Raw genomic sequence first — 13,763 nt, 5'->3', positions numbered from 1 at the left:
TTTTCGTATTATTTTTTAATTTTTTCATATCGTTTTTTAATTATTTCATATTTTTATTTTTTTCGTTGTTTCGTTTTATTTTTCATCAACTTGATAACTTTTTTTTGACCTTTTCCAAATAGTGTAAAATGTATGAATATATTAGAGTATATTACAATTTTGGTGTTTGAGTTTTTTTGGTTTTTTTTATAATTTTGGTTATTTATGGTTTTTGTAACTTTTTTTATTTTTATTCGTGTAAATAAAATAGTTATATTTACAAATAAAAATAAAGAAAATAAACATAACTTTTTTATTTACACAAATCAAAATAAAAAATAGTTACGAAAACCATAAATAACCAAAATTAATAAAAAAATGCGAAAAAAACCAAAAAAATATGAAAAGTGTAAATTGTATTAATATATTAGAGTATTTTACAACTTTGGGGTTTGAGTTTTTGTTTTTTTGTTTTTTTGTTTTTCATTACTTGAATCAAAATAAATAAAAACAATAGAAGAATAATAAATAACTAAATATATATAAAAAAATAACAAAAGGTGAAATAATGATAATGATAAATGCAAACATAAAGTTGCTAACGATATTAACTATAGAACATCAAAGTAAAAAAAAATCGTAACGACAAAAAATTAAAAAAAAAACATTAATGTTTCATTTCATAATTAAGAAAAAAAAGTTTCGATATAGTTTATCGAACTTAAGTTTATTTACTTGAATCAAAATAAATAAAAACATTAAAAAACCATAAATAACTAAAATTATAAAATAAAAATAGAAAATAAAATGTGAAAAAGATAAAAAAAAATTATCAAGTTGTTGAAAATATATATATATATATATATATATATATATATATATATATAATTTATATTTATAATTTATATATATAAGGAATTTATATTTATAAATTATATATATATATAAAATTTCAAATTTATAAAATTACACGAATGGTCCTTGAGGTTTGTAGTGTATTACAATATTGGTACAAGGGCAAAATAGTATTTTCTATTAAAATCTAACAGCTGAAAAGTTAGAGTTAACGGCAAGAGGACATTTCATGTAATTTTACAAACCACAGGGACCAGTTGCGTGACTTTTTGCTAAGAAGTCCTCAAAGTGCGATATTCTATAAACTACAAGGACCAATTGTGAAATTTTGTCAAACAATTATTACTAAACTGCTCTCGTCTTTAGTTTCTGATACGTCAGATTCGACCGACGGATAGGAACCGATTTTTAAAACATGGAGGGTAACCACATGTCCACAAGGCAAGCGAACATGGCACTGTCATCATAATACACGCGGCTCACGATAATAGTTACACCGCGCTGCATATAATAACCGACATGCTTACCGCTTTCCTCCCTTCCGATCCTAATTGATGATAATATCAATTAAAGAATTCATCACATCGTTTTGTACGTTTTGATCAACAATGGCCGGGGGAGGCTATAAGCAAAAGTTCAACAAATCCAAGAACCGTAAACCCCTGAAACCATCTCCATTTCTGGAGGGTGGTTTGTTATCCGATTGGTCTCCCGTTGTCGATTCTCCCCCTCCCAGAGGTAAATAGATTCATCATCGTGATCTTCTTGTTGTTGTTTGAATTATAATTTAAATGAAATTTTAATAGGAAAGATTAATAATGGGAATAGTGGGAATTATTCGAATGCTTCGAAGAACAAATCCGCAACGAGATTTGCGATCGGGAGTGGTTCTGGTGGTAAATCGAAAGCTTCGAGTTCCAATTCGAGAAATGTCGATTCTCAGAAGCCTAAAATGAACGCTATTGGTTACATATATCCTCAAGTAATGCTTTCCCTCTCTATCTTTATCCGAGCATACGCAACTAGGTTATTTTTATTTCAGATCATTTTGCAGTTGCGTGAATCTTCAGTATTCACGAAAAAAAAACACTTGTGGAGAAATTTATACCGTAGAAGCGTTCAAAATCCATACAAGAACTCATACTTAACCAATAATAAGAATGCCATTATTATTATCAAAGAAAACAAGAGTCAAAGAAGTGAATGAAGAAAAGTTATCGATGATGAATAAGCATACTCATGATGTAATCCATAATGTGGTTCATATATCCTGAGTGTGTGTCTATAGAATACATCCGCAATGTTGTTCATATACATTTGACCAATTTGAAGTTTTTCAGATTGATTCTCTTCTAGATGAAAATAGTGATGGAAGTAACATGTTGGATGATTCAGACCCTCTTGTTTTGGTTAATACCAAGGAAACCAATCTTGTTGCTTACATTGACCAAACACCAGTCAAAGAACCTGAAACTGTCAAATATAGCTATGAATCTGTTACTGAAACATCTCTTGAAGTGGATGATAATTTCCACAGAGGCTTAGGGTTTCATGATGATGATGATGATGATGATGAAGATCCATCTGTTATTGAAACATCTCCATTTATAGAAAACAAAGAAGGTTCAACTTCTGATTCATCATCCTTAGACGAAATAGAAACCGATGAAGAAGAAGAAGAGGAAGACGATATACCTGATGAAGAAGAAAGCTTAGATTCTTCAGAATCCGAAGATTCCTCCAACAACTCATCTGAAACTGATCCCGATATAGATGAAGAAATTGCAAAAGATTATGTAAAGGGAATTAGTGGGAGTTATAAAGATGCAAATCTTGATACCAATAATGGTATTTATGGTGTTGATATCAATGATACTTTAAAGAAGTTAAGAGGGATTGCAATTCAGGATGCATCAATGGAGTATGGCAAAAAACCTTGTTCAAAGAAGAAAAGTCAAACAAAATCTAACAAATTTGGAAGTGGGACAGATGATTGGTCTGCTTTAGATGATATTATGCTTGTAAAAGATCCCCGAATTCGTTCTTCACAAAAGAAAAAACATGCTGCAAAGTTCCCTCAATCTTGGCCTTCTAAAGCCGAAAAAAGTAACCATTCCAGGAGATTACCAGGTAAAAAAAAATATTGGTAGAAAATGATATTTACATCTTTTTTATGTTATAAATGTGAAAATTAGTGAAGCATAAAAAGATCATTGTTAATCCAGGTGAGAAGAAGAAACAACGCCAAGAAACAATTGCTTTGAAGCGTAGGGAGCGAATGATACGTCGAGGTGTTGATCTTGAACAAATAAATTTGGTAAGTACAAAATTAAACGATTCATTTTAGGGTTTTAAAATAAGAATCTTCATTAATTCGTTATATGGTTTATTTTATGAACTTTTGTTGGGTTTGTAGAAATTAGAGCAAATGGTGAAGAATGGAGGTGATATTATGTCGTTTCAACTTATGCATTCCCGTGATTGTTCACAAGTAATCACCTTATGAAATTCTTGTTTTAGTTATTTTTATTGTTACAAGAACGTAAATAAATATTTTCTATATTGTTTTAGGTCCAAAGGTTAGCTTCAATTTATCGCATGCGGAGTGTCAGTCAAGGTTCAGGCCAAAGAAGGTAATAAATTTTCAGATAACGTTTTTTAAACAGACTGGACAAGCTTTCTAGGGCTATTTCTAATGATGAGAATGAGGAGGGGCATTCATGTGTTTTCTACACATGAAGACACTAGTACAACCTCTCCTATCATGTCCCATTTTACATAACAAATGGGGCCTTATGTTTTGAAGTTTTAATTACCGTTTTCTTATATGCAATCTCTTCACTTAGCTTTAATTGGTCTTTTTTCAATTCCATCTTTGAAAGTTTTCTTTTTTTACTTCTTTATTTATTATTGATCGAAAATAATCCAAATCTCCGCAAATTAGAATTTCTGTTTTTCAGGTTTGTAACGGTGACTTCTACAGAAAACACCGGGATGCCATCATCTAACGACAAAATTCGTCTTCACAAGGCAAGTAAAATTTGCACTTCAGTAACATAATTTTACATATATTAAAATCAGTTCTACATTATTTAAAGTTTTAAACAAATTAACGCCAATTTTTTGTTTCTATTTCGCAGCTTTTAAGAGTTAACAATGAAGAATCCGATTTTACAGCTAACGATACTCCATCGAGTTCAAATAGAAGTAAAAAGACATCAAAATTAACCACGGGTTTGAGCCAATTAGACTCAAGACTGACAAAAAGCAAAACTTCTAACGAACAAATCAAGAAGAAAAAGATAGATAAAGACACGAAAACGGGCACTTACGCTACACAACCCGTGTCATTTATTTCCCGTGGTAACATGGAACCCGAGCCAGTTGTCACAACCGTAGCCATTGATGAACCAAAACCTAGAGATCAAACCGCTGGCTCATCGAGTTACGGTGCGTTTGAGATGCACACAACCGGTTTCGGTTCAAGAATAATGGCAAAAATGGGGTATGTGGATGGAGGTGGATTGGGGAAAGATGGTAGAGGAATAGCACAGCCAATCCAAGTGATTCAACGTCCCAAAGCGCTCGGATTAGGAGCCGAAGGTCCCGAAAATGCCATTGTGGATGCGGCCCCACCACAAAGGTCTAACCGGTTGACAGGGGAAAGTTGTAGGGGTAAATCGGGAAATGTACATTTTCGGTCGTTTGAAAAGCATACGAAAGGGTTTGGGTCGAAGATGATGGCGAAAATGGGGTATGTTGAAGGGATGGGTCTTGGGAGAGGGTCACAAGGGATTGTTGACCCTATTGTTGCTAGTAGGCTTCCTAAATCTAGAGGCTTGGGGGCTAAAGGTTAGTTGTGTATTATCAATCTTGTCATGTTAGTGTGAATTATACTATGACAATAACCCTAGTTTTATTTAACTTACAATAAGTTTGGGGCATTCAAGAGGATTGTTCCAATGTGAATTGTAATATATATTATTTTTTGGATGGTGCATTGTAATATTTTGAGAAAATTGCAAAATTGACCTTTGTGGTTTATTAAAAATTGTGGTTTTGGTTCAAAAAAAAGTTTGGACTTCCACCGGTGGTCTAATTCTAGATATTTTTTGTGTTTTTGGTCCTTCATGCTAACACGCGACACCGTTAGCATATATCATGTGTTTATAAGGTCGGTGGGATTTTTGTCTAAAATACCCTATTTTTTATATTTTTTGATCAATTAATAAAACCTAAGGAATAAATGTGTAAATTAGAAAAGTTGAAACAAAAGCCATAACATGGTACATTTGTCGTCGTTAACTCTCACTTTCCGATCCCTTTCCCAGCATTCCATTGTTCCCCTCCCTCCGCTCTCTCAGTGTCATCAACCACCACCAACTAACATGGGATAGGAAATCTGCAATGGGTTTAAACTGTGGCTAGACCCTGACAGTATGCACACATAAATTTAGGGTTAGCATGCCGGAAATTTTACACTACTATAAAAAATTTCAAATTTTTTTCATTGCACCTAAAAATTTGAAGGGCAGCATGCCCGCTAAACTCTGTGACTGCTGATCAAAAGACGGTGGCAATGATTCCAGTAATTATAAGTACATATAATTTTGGGGTAAATTTAGAAGTTGTGCCAACTCTACATAAATTGTCCCTTTTTAATAAAATAGCTAAAGAGATGGTCCTTGTGTCTATAAAATTTTTTGAATGGTTAAAGATATTGTCGTTGTGTTTCTAAAGTTACAAAAAATGGTTTATGCCTAATAGAAAGTTATGATCCAATAGAAAGTTATGATCCTTATATATCATAAAGTTGCAGAAATGGTTCCTCTTACTACAGAATTGTCTGTTTGTTTCATAAAGTTATAGGTATGGTCCTTACGTTTAATAAAGTTACAAAAATAGTCCATGCCTAATAGTAAATAACAAAAATTGTCCTTATGTTTGAGAAAATTACAAAATCAATCACTGTCTGATAACGAATTTACAACCAACAATGCCTTTCACTGAAATGAACATTTTGTTAGAACAATCATAGATATTATGTCAAAGATATGAGATTAATAAACCTGCCGCAACACCGCAACACACAGGTGTCATCTCCGATGAACCCCTACGACAACCAATCTTGCCAACGAGAGCCCCCATTGACCTCACTATAGTCACTTCCAAACTACCATTTATTGTTTCACCTTCTCTAATTTTTATTAATATATTAATTATTTGTGCCTCTATGTGAAAGTTTCTAGTTTTCTACGATTGTGTGGTTGATCTCATGTAAGTTACATATGGAATTTGTTATACTATGTATGTAATTTTGCCTAAATCATCATGGATATTAGATGTTTGTGAATTAGCGAAAGCAACAATCGATGATTATATGGTCATTTATGGGCAAGCTGGTCCTTGGTCTACAAGTGCTCAAAATAAAAACGATAACTGCAAAGATTGCAAAGATTTGAACAATCAAAATCTTAAAAACAGGTTGATTTCATGACAAATTCGGAGTTCAATTTCATCATTTCACGAAAACATCATCGTTGGGGTCGTCATCATCTTCATGTATATCGGTTTCATGGCTATTTTAGAGTTTGATGGAAAAATCTCCTTGTTGAAAACCTCTCGTCTTTTTTGGTTTTTGTGGTTTATATGTTTCAAGGCTTTTTCTTTTAAAAAGTAAAGAAGAAACTAAAGCATGTGAGAGGTATTAATTGAGGGAGAGGGGTGGGGGTGGGGTGAGTTGGGTTGTGTCCTTGTCTTTAAAGAAATATGAAGTAATTAAATATTACGACATTCGTGAAATGACAAAAATGTCCTTACATGGGCAGCATATGAGTGACTTAACTTAGCATAAGGGACCAAAATCACCAAACATATGAGCGACTTAACTTAGCATAAGGGATCAAAATCACCAAAAGATCCAACAGTAAACTATTGATGCAAATCCAAATTTTTTTGGACTAAACCTACAACCACATGAACTATTTTTGTAGTTTATCCTAATATTTTTAGTTAGTTAAATATTTATATCTAATAATACTTTTAACAAAAACAAATTTTATATAAAATATGGCATTTGTTTAAGACGAAAACATCTATTAAAATAAGACGAGTGTCGATCAACATGGCTCATGAAATGAACAAACCTAAGAGTTATTCTCTATAAAATCAAAAGGCCTTCTATGCATTTTAAAAACTAATTTATTTGCATTCTCACAAATGTTAAATAAAAATTTTGTTTGCATTTATAAAAAGATATGTGTAACACGTGCAATTTAGGGCTTGAAATTTTAACCTCTAGGTGTATTTCCTTGTAAAATTAAATTCATTTTTAGATTCAATTCAACAATTTTTTATAATTCCAAATTTAGTTAATTTAAAATAATTAAATTAATTTTTTAAATTAATTGTTAGGTGAAAGTTAAAGTCGAAGGCTTTGAGATTGGTAGTTAAGAAAAAACACTTGACTAATTTTATTTAACTAGAATAAATATGTAAGTAGTAAAAATTTAACATCTAAGGCTAAATAGTTGATTCGGGACTTGAAATGTTAAATAAAATGTCATATCTTGTTAAATGAAACCAATTTTCCTAATAATGGAAATTAAAGATGACCACTAACATAAATTTTGTTAGGTAGGTTTGGAATTAGAATGTAAAAAAAAAAAAATAATAAATAAAAAAAAAAAAAAAAAAAAAAATAGCGAGTGAGTGAGTTAAACTGATGAACTAGGGATTAGTAATGATAGAAAAGTCTCAACTATGGGTCATTTTGTAAAAGGGAATTGTTGCATGCAAAGTTTTCCATGGAAGATGATAAGGAGGCTAGAAATATTCCTTTTAGCATGTGGAGAATATTCTTTATGACTTGTATACACACCTATATGTAGATATGTTGTATTCATTTGTTAGGTGTGTTAAGAGATGTAGTTCATACAAAAGTTGTGAGTTGAGAGTTTAACTTAGATTTAGATTTATTTCACTTTTTGTAATTTCCTCACAGTAATCGAATGTAGCTCTAACATTGAAATCATATCTTGTCGATTATGTCGTTCTTAATTTTTCCATGTCAAATATGGGAACTAAACTTGCCTTTGTGTTAAACTTAGACGTTTATGACCCCAAACACTCTTTTAAGCCATACTTTGAGGTCGATTTCACAGGGAAAGAATGGGAGAGCTTCACACCTAGCATGAATTTCAAAATTAAGTAAAGTTTATTATTCCTTTGCATCTCTAGCATCAAAATCTGTGATTCCAAGCACTTAAGGTAGTTTATCTATATTCTAATTTCTTGTTTTGATGCTTATGGATCTCTAATTTTAGAGAGTCATCTTCTACGTTGATGAATTATGAAATGTTAGTTAATTTATATAGTTTAAAGTATTGTCATATAGACTTCCATCATCTACGTATATTTTGTTGAAGACAAATCCATAGAGTTAGTCAAATTTGGGCTTATGGAGCTTAAACTAGTAAATTGAACCCTAATGTGAATATCTCTTATTTGATTACTTAAATTCAAATTTGACTGTTAACTTAATATTTTTTTATTTGAACTTAGACTTCATAGTTTAGTAATCATATTATGGACGTAAATCTCTCTTTTAAGTTACTCATGGAGTTATGGAGCTTTAATACAATTTAGAGCCCTAACTATGGTATACTACAAATTGATCTGACTAAACAATGTTTGACTAAGGATTCAAAAAACACCACTCATTATAGTAGTTTTAAATACCTTTTAAAAATCATTTGGTTTTAAATAAAATAAGTTCATACTTTTAACTGCAAAAAATATATATATATACGGTCCTATAGTTTCAAAACAGGCTTTAAAAATACTTCAAAATATTTTGCGCAAAATTAGGTCTCAAAATTCCAAAATGTAGAGTTTTGTTTAAAGAGTGGGGTAAGAATCAATTTAATAAGGTCACAAAGTTCAAATGTAACTTCACAGCCCAAGGCCTTCAAAAATCCTCATTATGTTCTAAGTAAATCTTAAGTCTTAAATCTGAGCATTAGTCAAAATAAGTTAGGCAATGGGATTTTCCAGTCAGGATACTTAATGTTGATTCATTTTGAGTAAGAAAATAACAATCTAACTTACTCGATCAAACAAAAATTAATATAAATTCATCAAATACCAAAAGTATAAATAAACCAAATGGTAGATTGCTAACATGCAACTAACCAAAGGCAAAAGGTATATGTATCCGTATTTGAATCCAAGGATATAAATGTTGGAAATAGGTGTCTAATGTCGTAACTAAATTGATATAACTTTGGGAATGATAACAAAGTCCTTTTTCGGTTTCCTTCTGTCACAACTAGCAAATTTAGAGTTGAGATTGTGATTCATACACAAAACAAATTCCTCTATGTAACCTTACCACATCAAATTAGTGAATTTCAAACTACAATGTTATTTGAATATATACGTACATACATTGAGAATCAAGATGAAATAGCCGCATGCAAGCCCAAAACTTGATCCAATAGCTAAGCCCACCCAATTTTGGGCCTTGACCCAAAAATTGTCGGCCCAAACATTCTAAGACCAAAAACCCATTTCCTTTGGGCTTTCTTGGGCCGAAAACCCTTTCTTTGGACCTTAGTGGGCTGAAAACCCTTACATTGGGCTAAAGTAAGCTCAAAAACCCACACACTCGTCAAAACCGCAAAGCCTTTAAGGAGATAGGGTGTTTTCGGCCACCCTAAAAACCGAAAACCCTTTTGAAGAGCCATAAGGGCCGAAAACCCTCCACATTTTCGGTTAGGATATGTGTAAAACAAAAAAACAAAAAAAAAGGAAAAATAAATTGCAATTTGTGGTGACACCTCACTTATATCCCACAAACCTCTAGGTAATTAACCATCATGTATCTAGGTAATGGTACTATTAACCATCAAATAACAAGGAAACAGCCAACCCCCCCCCCCCCTCTTATACTTGTGGCCAAACCTTCCCCACCCACACACCAAACATTTTCTCTCAACTCACTCATAAGTTTCTTTTATTCTCTCTCAAAAATTCGTGTGTATGTGCCATCTTCAAGGGATCTTCTTCAAAAACTCATAAACTTGTTAAGTGTTCTTGTAAACCTCAAGTATTCTTACATCTCTTCAAGCTAAAACTCATGTTCACACACCATTTTCGTGTGAACATCATTCATTTTCGAGTGGTCTTCAAACTACAGAAAGCTAGGCTCAACAACTTCTTTCTTCTTATTCCTACCACAAGAAATCAATGTGAGTTTGTACCCCTACATTTTCATGTTTTCTTCAAGTTTTAGGGGGGGGGGGGGGGGGGAATACAAGTTACAACACCAAAACATAATCTAAACTTAAACATCATCTTTCAACAGAAAAGTTATGGTCTATTCACGGACTGTTTTGACCATCTTAAACTTAATATTTTTCAAAACTGTTCAATATGCAAATAGTTCAGGTTTATACCTTTCCAAAGACTACTCGCACGCGTTCATACGATTTTTATTCAATTTTTGGCGATTTTTACAAAACTGCCTATCATTTCAGAAATGATTTCGGACCAGTCTGTGAAGATGAACATTGTCACACCGCTTTGAAACCACTAAAAATTATAGTAAAAATTATGAACAAAGTAGACTCATTTTCTAAACTCTAAGAGTTTACGAATCCAAATTTCGACTTACGATGATTTTTCTATAAGTTTTCTAAAAACATGGACAGAAAAGTCAAGAACTAGAAATTGTCTTTATCATACTAAAAGTTACTTGTGTTAGATGTAAGTTTATATGATATATTCTCTTAAAACATCTAGACATGTTAGCTTATATATATATATATATATATATATATATATATATATATATATATATATATATATATATATATATATATGATTATATAAATTGTCTTGACAAACAAACATAATAAACTATAATCGGTATAGTTTGGAGGTTAAAAACCACACTTTTTAAAGGTACACATAATTATTTAAAGGCATAATTATCTTATTTTGCAAGTAAAACGGAGTCATAGTTCACGTAAATCTGTTAATTCGCTTGTGATACTTTCCTTTATCGTACCTACCTAGCGTACACCGTAAGTCCTGTAGTTATAATCAGAGTCTCCTGGAAGGAGAGCGAGGTAATTATGTATAGATCTATACGAGGTTGACACCCCCACACCTGAGTTATTCGTTACAGCTAGACAGGGCCAATCTAGGGTGACAAATATCTTATCGAAACCGACGCCTGAAGAACGTCATAACAGGCATATCAGTCACATCAAGCATGGTTATAGCGACTCACATAGGGAATAACAATACGATTTTGGTTTACGGGAAGCTTACACTTCATCGGTATTATTAAACTATAAAATTGCAAATCATTTTTCAAGTATTCAGTCTCTTACACTTCCGGTCTTAGGGTTTAAGACTACAGTTTTTCTTACATCAGAAAATATTGGATTTTCTGGGACCGTTCGCTTTACTTTTATAAACAAAAGATAACAAAGGACATGCATGCATAATTCACAGTTTTGGAACGAGACTTACAAATCATTTTTCATAGAAAATATCGGATTTTCTGAAAGTACTACGATAACTATTCTAAACAAGTGCAAAACCATTTTTATACAAAAATGCTTATAAACTCACCAGATTTTTAGTTGACGCTTTTCAAAACGACTTGTATTCTCAGGGAACCAGTAACAGGTAATCAGCTCTGCTATGAGATCAAGGGGTGCGACTTCATGAAATTTTACCTCTTGTCACTTTTGTGTAACTAATGAACAAGTACAAAATGTAAACTATGTAAGTGTGTATTTTCAATGTATGTCGCTTGAAATTTTATGTTTCATTCATATTAAATTGTTATGATACTGTACAATGGTGTCATCCGCCCCCGGACGTTTCCGCCATCCTGGTTCGGGGGTGTGACGCCCTCAAGAGCTAAAATAGCTAGAAAGGATTTAAGAGAGTGAGGAAACTAGTTTATTAATTTATTACATGTTAATAAATTAATTAGAATATAATTAGAAATAATTAAAAATTAATTAAAATTAATTTGAAATTAATTAGAATTAATCAAGAATTGATTAAAGGTGCAGGGATTGAATGTTAATTGTTCAATAGTTGAGCAAAAGAAACATTTTGGAAGTCCTCTTGGGGTAGACAGTTTTGGGAGCTCTTGGAGCCTTCCAGAATCAATCAAGATAATAGATGAGGAAAGGATATGAATATGGATTTAATCTGATTATATAATTGATTCAAATCTGCTTTGTTTGCAAGCTACCTCAACTATATAAGGAATCTTCTGGCCATTAAGAATTTCGATTGAACCTCTCATAAGGTTGAGATTTTTGGATTTCACTAGCCTCTCTCATCCCTCCTAAATTTTCTAGGGTTTTAGACTTTTGGGTGTGAACTGTGACAACTGTCAATTCAGGTCATTCTCGGACTCATGCATCTTTTTATAAAAACCATACATGCACAACATGCCATGGCCTATTAGTATAAATTAGGTCAAAATCTTGCATGAACTAGGATCCAACTAAAATCTAGGACTAATATACTTGACTCTTACGATTCTAGTAAGTTGTTTAACTACAATAGGAAATGCCAATACCCGAATTAGAATAAAACTTCAAACTTTGTTACAATTGAAAAAGGGTATAAAACCCTAAAAATAAATTAAAATATTCTAATTTCATCCCAATATGATGGTGAATATCAAACAATGTTCCAAAAACTCTAAAGAGCCCAAAAATCCAAATTTATAAACTTTAAAACTTAAAAACTCTATAAAATTTGCTATAAACTTCCTAATATCAAATTTTAATAATCAAATTATGGGATATAATCAAAGACATAAAAATTTAAATTATCAAACATTAATCATAATTTATTAGTTAAAAACAAAGATTTTAAATAAATCAAGAATTACATAAAGAAGCATTTTTATAAAAATTAGAGTTTTATAAAAATTGAAGAGGGAAATTATTTAATTTGAATTAGGAGAGAGAGGGCCTTTAATATACTCAAAAATCCGGCACCGCCTCTCCCCCATGCTCTCTCTTCCCAAAACTTCAATCATTAAAACACAATCCCCACTCTTCCACTTCTCTCTTCACTCTCTCTCACACTCCACCCTTTCAACTCTCAAACTCTCCTCCTCTCTCTCTAAACTCACGAAAATATTCAGTCAAGAACACCTCTCCACACTCAAATCTTCATCTTCTAAGGCTATTCTTCAAGGTATTCACGAAAATCTTTCACCCTCCCTTACTTTTCCTTCTTGTTTTAAAGGGTTTTCTTGTACTTCTCTTCCTTCTACACCATTCTTTATGAACATTCATGAACATGTTCATGAATGTCGAGTTTGATGATGATGGTGGTAGGGTTTCACCCAAGAACAACATGCATGTTGTTTAATGGTGAAATCCAAGGACCAAAACCTATGTCAAACACTAAAGTTCGGATTTTTACAAGTTTTAAAGGTTCATACACCTTATGCATTCAAGTATTTCCTTTAAAAACATCACTATGACAAACATATGTCCATGCATGGTCTTCAAACCGTGATGCATGTGATGAACACCAAGCTAAAGAGCTTGATGATCAAAGTACATTGTTAATAGTGCATGTAAATGATTTTGTCTATAAAAATATCTAAAAGTTCTTTTCTGTTCAAAATAAATTTTTTTCCAGATTCCCATTAAGGTAATATGAACATCTGGAAAATCCCAAGAGTTTTTATCATTTCCTTGATTTATTAAAATTGTTACAAGAAAAGAAGGGCATAAATCACATAAAATACTTCCAGAGGTCTATAAATCCTGAATAAATTCGTGGATGACCCCTATGGTGAATAATGACCTCTCATTAAGTTTCATCGGTTTATGTTTCTGTTTAGTATGACTTTAGATTTTCTTTTTGTTTGG

At 32.0% G+C, this 13,763-nt stretch overlaps 1 protein-coding gene across 2 annotated transcripts; it reads left to right on the top strand.

Annotated features, from left to right (window-relative positions):
* Window positions 1-1,238: 1,238 nt before the first annotated feature.
* LOC145117174 (uncharacterized) lies at window positions 1,239-4,933 on the top strand. Of its 2 annotated transcripts, none has more exons than XM_079053475.1 (8): window positions 1,239-1,572; window positions 1,641-1,816; window positions 2,175-2,964; window positions 3,060-3,151; window positions 3,251-3,325; window positions 3,406-3,467; window positions 3,795-3,864; window positions 3,975-4,933. In XM_079053475.1, the coding sequence occupies exons 1-8, from the start codon at window positions 1,443-1,445 to the stop codon at window positions 4,689-4,691; spliced, it is 2,112 nt and encodes a 703-aa protein (XP_078909601.1). In that variant the 5' UTR covers window positions 1,239-1,442; the 3' UTR covers window positions 4,692-4,933. The 2 variants fall into 2 exon arrangements, with proteins under 2 accessions (XP_078909601.1, XP_078909602.1); XM_079053476.1 differs by having other exon boundaries at window positions 1,462-1,572; window positions 1,646-1,816.
* Window positions 4,934-13,763: the final 8,830 nt, after the last annotated feature.

This window comes from Lactuca virosa, chromosome 5 (assembly GCF_052849685.1).
Source record: "Lactuca virosa cultivar CGN04683 chromosome 5, Lactuca_virosa_CGN04683_v6, whole genome shotgun sequence".
Taxonomy (NCBI): domain Eukaryota; kingdom Viridiplantae; phylum Streptophyta; class Magnoliopsida; order Asterales; family Asteraceae; genus Lactuca; species Lactuca virosa.
Note: the sequence above shows the minus strand (reverse complement) of the source record. Positions and strands in the feature narration are given on the sequence as shown.

What these genes read in the sequence shown, in the direction of transcription:
- LOC145117174 (XM_079053475.1), top strand. Translation starts at nt 1,443, where the DNA reads ATGGCCGGGGGAGGCTATAAGCAAAAGTTCAACAAATCCAAGAACCGT. An exon ending in ATCTTGAACAAATAAATTTG is followed by an intron (nt 3,152 to 3,250) that starts GTAAGTACAAAA and finishes TTGGGTTTGTAG; the next exon opens with AAATTAGAGCAAATGGTGAA. An exon ending in CAAGGTTCAGGCCAAAGAAG is followed by an intron (nt 3,468 to 3,794) that starts GTAATAAATTTT and finishes TCTGTTTTTCAG; the next exon opens with GTTTGTAACGGTGACTTCTA.